Genomic DNA, 8,129 nt, shown 5'->3' on the forward strand with positions numbered 1-8,129 from the left:
AGGTGAATGAGGGCAGTTTCTACCACATGTGGTGGTCCCGTCCCGAAACAAAGAGGTACTGGAAAAAAATTCATGAAGAATGTGTAAAAATAATGGGAAAGAAACTACATATGAGACCAGAACTATACCTATTGGGCCTTAAAAATTTGAAATTGAACACAGATGAGGAAAAAATTCTAAACTATCTGGTTATAGAAGCCAGGATTGCCTTTGCCAAACTATGGAGAACAAACCAGATCCCTTCAATCAATCAATGGCTATTAAAAGTATGGGAAATAAAGACCATGGACAGACTAACCTTCCTGATGAAGAAACACCATGGACAACCAATAAAAGAAACCGACTGGTCAATATTTGAAGAATACATAAGGAAAAGACGGACATACCTCGAAGAAATTCCATAACAACAAACAGAAATATACAAATCTAGCAACACAACATGTCGCTTCAGGAGGCAAACGGACCCCCCCCACCCACCCAAATGGACAGTTACCCATGGACTAGCTGACACCACAAGGGGACTACTCTCTGACATCCAAAGACTCAACCGACTCTCCCGGGCCAGTCTCTAGCCCCCTCCCCCCTCCCACCCTCCTAAAACCCACACCCTTTGCTTTTGTTTCTCCTCCATTCCCCTTTTTCCTCCCCCCTCTTCTATAACCTCTCTCCCAGCCCCACTCCCTCCTCCCTACCCCCTACTTCCCTCTCCCATTTTGAACCCCACTATTTTAAACCTGTATGCAAAAATACTTAATAAAAATTATTTTAAAAAAAGAAATTGTGAGGTCTGTGGGAACTTGGAAGCTAGGTATGTGGGGTTTATATATCTGTAGAAGGTCCAGGGTGGGAGAAAGAACTTTTCTTTGAAGCAGGTGTGAATGTTGTAATTAATCACCTTGATTAGCATTTAATGGCCCTGTGGCTTCAAGGCCTGGCTTCTTCTTGCCTGGGAGAATCTTTTTTTGGGAGGAGTTAGCTGTCCCTGATTGTTTACTGTCTGGATTTCTTCTGTTTTCAGAGTGTTGTTCTTTATTTATTGTCCTGATTTTAGAGGTTTTTTTTAATACTGAGGGCTATCTGGGTTATCTAAGTCCACACTGCCCTATATCCTTGTTCAATGTTTAGTGCTAAATTCGCAAATATAGTAATTCCTACATAACATTACCATGTATTGAACTGCTTTTTCTATTGATTTGTTGTAAAACATGATGTTTTGGTGCTTAATTTGTAAAATCATAATGTAATTTGATGTTTAATAGGCTTTTCCTTTATCTTTCCTTATTATCCAACATTTTCGCTTATCCAACACTTTTATTTTTCAGTTATTGGTTGGGGGGGGGGGGGCGCCAAAATTCTGTTCGCCTACACTTGAAAAATATCTAGGGCCGGCTCTGCATGACATTAATGTTAATTTTCTTATATAACCTCAATCTTTCCCAAGGACATTTCATGTTATGGCTTGATTAAGCTACTATTCTTCTACATGAAGTGGTATTTTTTTCTAATTTTTTCACCTTCATTCAATTTTAAGGCCAAGAGTTTGGGACATTATATTTTGGAGCTACAATTCAAATTAATATTCTAAGTTCCACATGTCTTGGCCACAAATCACTAGTTATGGGGAAAGAGGGGCATATGGACTCTTCCACTTCATATGTACAGATCGTAATTCTATTTTTGCTTATTAAGTTCTAGTAAACAAAAGGGAATGTATTTCTTAGTAGATACGTATAAGGCTGTGCTATTATTCACAAATATTGAAATGTAATGATTTGTCTTCAGCAGTTGTACATAAACATTTTTGTACATGTAAGGTAAAGTCATCATCACTATGTCTAACAAACAACATGATGTAGAGCATCAATAATATATTTAGAGTTCTAAAGCATTAGAGAGACAAGAAAGGTAGCAACAGTGTGGTTTGAGCATTTAGGCATATCTATGGGTTTGCTTTAACCTTGAAGTCCTGATTTAAATAATGAATATTTGTCTACTCTTTCATCTTTGCTTCATCTTCTTTTTCATTATTCAGGCATGCCATACTTCAACTAACAACAAATGGTGTGGCTTTTGATTGCCAATATGAAATGCTATTGGCATAGGAAGCCAAAGGGAAGAAGGTATTGGTTAAACATAAATACTTGTTTTTTCTTCCAAATGTAGTATTGCTCTTTAGTAACTAGAAACAACACAACTAAAGTATTTAATGATTTCGGTGATGTTTTATGCATATTTCAGCTTTCACAGATTCAGTAGAATCCATTTGTTTCATGGTGGAATTTGAAAAATAAAGCTGTGTGGGAATCAAGCCTTGAAGGGAGATGCAATCATGCTTTTCAAGTAACATATGAGCATAGCTCCATACATATGCCTTCTGTCAAGAAAATTATTTACACAGCCAGCCCACGACTTTTTGCTTCCTGGGGTAGAGCAGCAGGTGGTGTTCCTCAAGTCATCTCAAGGCATATAGTACCCAAAGCTAATCATGCTGTTTAAGCACTTAAGGCAAAAGATCTCACTTTTCCATTCCCTGCAATAAAAATACAATAATAAATTAAGGAATAATTTGCTGACATATGTGACAGTCAACATCAGCTGCCTACAGCCCATGGTTGCTGGTGTTGTTTGAATCATTCTAGATTCTGACATTACTTGATTTTCTCTTTGACACATGGAGAAACTTTCACTGTGATATGCTTTCAGGCGCAACAGCAACTTCATTAACAGCTTGGAGTGTGATCTTCAGCATGACTTACACACAGAAATCTTTCTGTCACTGCTTTTGTGCTCGGAGCAGTTGTTCTCAGAGACAAAAAGGGGATGCTTTTGTACACAGATATGGACTGCCACCATGATTCAGGAAGGCCTATTGTTCTGCAGAATTCAGCATCAATATTTGTAATGGGATCTGAATTATATGACCGTAATTTTCCAGTCCTGAAAGAGTCAGCAGACAGTCACAGATCAATTCTACTTTTATTAATGATTTATGCTTCCCTGCATGGTCTAAAAGATAGCAGCCTTGATGATATGCTACTTGCTTTTATCTTTAGGTAATAATTGTATTCTTTCTCAGCTTGACTATTGATGAAACTGCATGTGAAGCTTCACACTTCTCTTTAGTAGCCTGCAGCATCTATTCTGTCATCCTCCTTTGTAACAGTCTTAGCCCCTTCATAACAACTTAAAAAATAAAAACTTGTCTATTTTAAATAATAAGGCAAATTCTTTTTTAAAAATATCTGAAATAATAGAATTGTATTTTGGAGAACATGTTTCAAAAAGATATCTGAGTTCTATATTATAAGATTATAATAAAAAGAGCTGCTGGTCAAGATGAAGATCCTAGTGGGCCTGATCATAATAGATGGTGTAACAGTTTGTGGTCTAAATAGCACTCCGAGACTGAAAAGGGAAAAGTGTCCAGTCTATTTATGGAACATACTGTAATCTATTGCAGTTTTACTCTGGTTGACAAGCCAGTTAAGCTAAACTGATGTAGGTTTACTGAATTTGCGGATCTGTGGATAATATTGTTGTCTCTGCTGCTGCCCTTCTCCTCTTCCACTGCTTCTGTTTCCCCCTCCTCCTCCTCCTCCCCCTCCTCCTTGATCTTTAAGCCATTTCTGACTTTTTTTTCGTGCCAGGAGCAACTTGAGTCACTTCTGGAGTGAGAGAATTGGCTGTCTGCAAGGACGTTGCCTAGGGATGCCCGGATGTTTTGATGTTTTTACCATCCTTGTGGGAGGCTTCTCTCATGTCCCCGAATGGAGCTGGAGCTGATAGAGGGAGCTCATCCGCACTCTCCTCGGGTGGGATTCGAACCTGGCAGCTTTCAAGTCAGCAACCCAACCTTCAAGTCACTTAGTCCACTACACCACCTGGGGGCTCCCTTTCTGACTTAAGGCAATCCTGAAGACAAACCTATAAGATTTTCTTTGTTCAGAGATTTATGGATTTCAATAGCCTTGCCTATGTTCACTTTGATCCTGTGAGATACTTCTTCCAGTTCAGCACTCTGAGGCTAAATATAGGTTGAGTTTCCCTTATTTGGAATTCTGAAATATTCAGAAACCTGAAATTGTCCTCATGATTGGTTGAAATACTGACACCTTTGCTTTCTGATAGTTGAATACATACAAACTTTATGCATATATATATATATATATATATATATATATATATATATATATGGAGAGAGAGAGAGAGAGAGAGCGAGAGAGAGAGAGAGAGAGAGGCTAAGCATATATTATGCATTTAGATTTGGGTCCCATCTCCAAGATGCCCCATTATGCCATTATCTATATATATAAAAGGCTTTTGGCGTCGCAGCAACGCACAAAACAGCAAAACCCAAAAACCCCCAAACTCGAAAATTTACAACACAATCCATCATCCCCGCGTCAAGTACGATACAACACAATTACACAAAAAACACAATCACAACATCAAAAAAGGCCAAAAACCACAACAGGCAATGTACACATGTGCACAAACACAATCCTCCGAACCCTTGCTGCACGTGCATAACTCTCTCCCTGCCTCCACCGCCAAAGCCAGGGACTCCCGTAAACGCAACACCCCGGGCAAAGAGGCAAAAACACGGCAGGAGAAAGCACACCTCCACCTCACGAGGCTGAACTACCCATCCTCCAATCCCCTCAGCGGCAGTAGGAGAGAGACAACTGTGGCCTAACGTGGGGAAGTCAAGTTATTTCTCGGGGCAGCATGGCTGCCCAGGATCAGCTCGCTCCAGCTCTCAGGTCCTCCCTCCTTCTGTGGGGACCCTTACCGGATGCCTCCTGGCCTTTTCCCGGCAGGCCCCGGACCCTTCGGTCTGGCTGCACCGGCTCTCCTCTGGGACCTCGGGACCCGCTTCCGAGTGGATCCACTACCTCGTTGCCTTCTGGCCTCCTCCTTCAGCCACGGGTTTTGGATTGCCCCTCGAATGCTGCGGAGGTTGTGGGAGCTCTGGGCCCCGCCCCCTCCATGGCCTTGCAGCTGCGCCAGGCTCCCATCGGGGCCTTTGGGTCGTCCCTCGAGCTCAGCGGAGACTGCTGGAGCTCCGGGCCCCACCCCCTCTGTGGCCTTGCACCTTCTAGGGCCATGGCAGTGTCCATGGACTTTGTGGCCTTCCCCAGCAGCCGGGGAGGCCATAGAGGCTTCCATCAGGGCCTTTGGGTCACCCCTCGACTGCCGCGGAGGCTGCGGGAGCTCCAAGCCCCGCCCCCTCCATGGCCTTGCAACTGCCAGAGATTTGGGAGCTCCGGACCGCACCCCCTCCGCAGCCTTGCAGCTGCTGCCTTCCCCAGCAGCCGGGAAGGCCGCAGAGGCTCCTATCTAGGCCTTTAAAAAATAAATTTAAAAAACAACCAAATGAAGCCTCTTAGAGCCCTCGCTGCCGCCTCCGAGGACGGCCCTGCTGGTAAACGCGGCCTCTGGTCCTGTACAAACTGCAAGCTGGACGGACCTCTCTCGGGAGGGCTTTCATTCCGTCCGTTAGAGCACAATGGCGCCCAACTGCATGACCTTTTGGGTTCCCTTCCCACTCTATACTATCTTTGGGTTACATGGCCATTTTCTGGGAGGGATCGCATCACTTTGGGGTTCCCTTCCCACTCTATACTATCTGTTGGCCCATCTATCATAAGAAGATCATAAGAAGGTGAGGAAAGGCTTATTCCTTAAAGGCTTGTAAAAGCTGACTATTCTAGGAATTGTGCATAAGGACGACAATGCAGGCATCTTCATGACGGATTTCTCCCTTTCTCTTCCGAATAAACCTCAGCATATCTTTCTAGGTTTTTAAAAATAATTTCCATGATGTTCAGAACTTGGACATCACAAATAATTATTATTAATTTCCTGTTGGTATTACTAAATAGAAAATATAGGAACCTTTGGAATATAAGAAGAGATTATTCATTCCTACTGTAAAGTAGCCACAAGCATGAAAAATTACTGACATAGTTTTAAGGAGTGTATGGCCATCAACACTCCTTGTCAGAAAAGACTAAAGACTTGATGAAACTACAGCTCCCATAATTCCACAGCATTTAGTAATGGCAGTTAAAGTGGTGTCGAATTGTATTAATTCTACAGTGTAGTAAATGTTGCTGCCTAAGTTTGATGAAAATCTGAGATGCTTAATAGACATCACAACATCAGTATATGATACCTAGAAATTAAGATAAAATATTACAAAGGGGACAAAACCTTTTTTTAAGGAGATAAATACTGGTGAAGGTAAACACTATTTCCAGTTATTATTTATTGCAATTGATCCCACTTTGTAACTTTACATTGTTTAGATTTTGTAAGACTCAAAAAGGAAATACATTTCAGAGGATCGGACAGTAATTATTTTGTAATACTATCTACTGATGGTATAAAACTAATATGCTTTATTTGATAGGTAATTTTTACTTAATAACATAGTATTGAAATTACCTGTTTAGATAAGCCTACTTTTAGGAAAGTTTGCAAAATTTAAAAAAATACAGTTGGGAGCACAAAGTTATAGAAGAACTTACATTTGAACTGTGATCACTTCCACTAACACAGATGACATCTTGTTTTTGAATTGTTAGTACCTCTTTTGTAAGCTTCAGTCGGATTTCATAGGCATTTCCGGATATTTCATCGTATAACAATGCAATTCCAGTTTTTATCTGTAGAATCAAGTAATGAGAACAAAAATTAAAAGCATTAAATATACTAGTGATTTTTTAAACAAGAAATAGATTAAATAATAGATGTATACACATGAATACACATGATGTCCATAAAAATATTTCCTCGAGTCTTTGTACAATGTTGTATAGTAGAAAAAAATTTATTTAATAGCCAGCAATGTCCTTTTCTGAACTTCAGTTTAAATCAGGCGTGCACAACTTGGCAGTAGTAAGGGGTCAAAATTAAATAGACTAAACATCTTCAGGCCACAGTGAGGGTTTTAGCACCTCACTTTGAGTTTCTGAGAGGGTGCCTTTCCTGCTGAGCAAGCAGCAAAGTACGAACTCTGTGCCATTCATTTCCCTCATTTGTTAAGAAGAAATTTAGCCTCGCTATGAAGACTTCATGGTGAATCTACATTTCTCCCTCATAAGTGAGGGAAATGGATGGAGAAGAGCTGGTGGTTTTTCCCACCAGAGGAGGAGGAGGAAATGGGGCAGAAGCAACCCAGAGGCAAAGAAAAAAGAAATATAGCCAAGTTTCTCCCTCATAAGCGAATGGTGCAGAGTTGGTGGTTTCATCACTGGATGAGAAGGAGACAACAGAGGCAAAGAGAAAGGAAGAATGGCAGATGCAATAACTGAGGCCCTGCTTTACTGCCTCCTTCTCCCTCTAAAATGGCCAATCTAATGTTAAATTTTAACATAACCTGAAACCCAAGATTCCAACTTCCTTGAATAAAGGTCTGATGCCTCTTAAAGTTTCATCCCTGCTCCCCACTACTCCAATCTCAGTCCAAGACCCTCCCAAACCATGTTTTCAACTGATGCCAGCACGTACAGCATCCTGACTGGATCTAACGGTAGTGCCACCTTTGTCACAGGTTAGTTTGGTAACTTTGGTGCATACAGAAATGAAACGTGTAGAAGTAAAACACTTTGAAGAAGGAATGGTGGGTTCCGATTGCTACTCTGCTATAGCACTTCTGTGACCTCTCTCTTTAAGGCTTAGGCTCAGAGTCTTTATGGGCTGCACCAAATCCTTGTGAGGGCTGCATCCAATCCCTGGCTGCATGTTGAGCAGACCTGGTCTAAATGTTGTTGGACTACAACTCCATTCATCTTTCATTTTGGTCATGATTCTAGGAGTTCTGGGATTGTAACATCTGTAGGGCTTCGGAAGGTGCCCTATACTGTAGCATGAATGTAGTTTGATACGACTTCAACTGTGATGTCTCAATGCTATAGAATTATGAAAAAGTGCTGGTGCTTCACTAAACTACAAATCCAAGGATTCCATAGCATTGAGCTAGGGCAGTTAAGGTGATGTCAAATTGCATTAATTCTACAATGCAGATGCACATACAGTCTCCCTTCCCTGCCTAATCCTATAACCTGTCATCTACAAGCAGAGGTGGTTCAACCACCAGGCCAACTAGGCAGTTTCCTGTGGCG

The 8,129-nt window shown here is 41.3% G+C and overlaps 1 protein-coding gene across 7 annotated transcripts in view; it reads right to left on the minus strand.

Annotated features, from left to right (window-relative positions):
- Positions 1–7,194, minus strand: part of sntg2 (syntrophin gamma 2) — a 245,000-nt gene extending 237,806 nt beyond the window's left edge. For 2 of the 7 annotated variants that reach the window (XM_062982648.1, XM_062982642.1), the window contains exon 1: positions 6,534–7,188. In XM_062982648.1, the coding sequence (XP_062838718.1) occupies positions 6,534–6,571 (38 nt within the window). In that variant the 5' untranslated portion in view covers positions 6,572–7,188. Of the gene's footprint in view, positions 1–6,533 lie in introns of all 7 variants that reach the window. The other 5 variants (XM_062982657.1, XM_062982652.1, XM_062982638.1 and 2 more) reach the window with 5 other exon arrangements.
- Between the last annotated feature and the right edge of the window lie 935 nt (positions 7,195–8,129).

The sequence above is a fragment of the Anolis carolinensis genome, chromosome 1, assembly GCF_035594765.1.
Source record: "Anolis carolinensis isolate JA03-04 chromosome 1, rAnoCar3.1.pri, whole genome shotgun sequence".
In the NCBI taxonomy this organism is placed as follows: domain Eukaryota; kingdom Metazoa; phylum Chordata; class Lepidosauria; order Squamata; family Dactyloidae; genus Anolis; species Anolis carolinensis.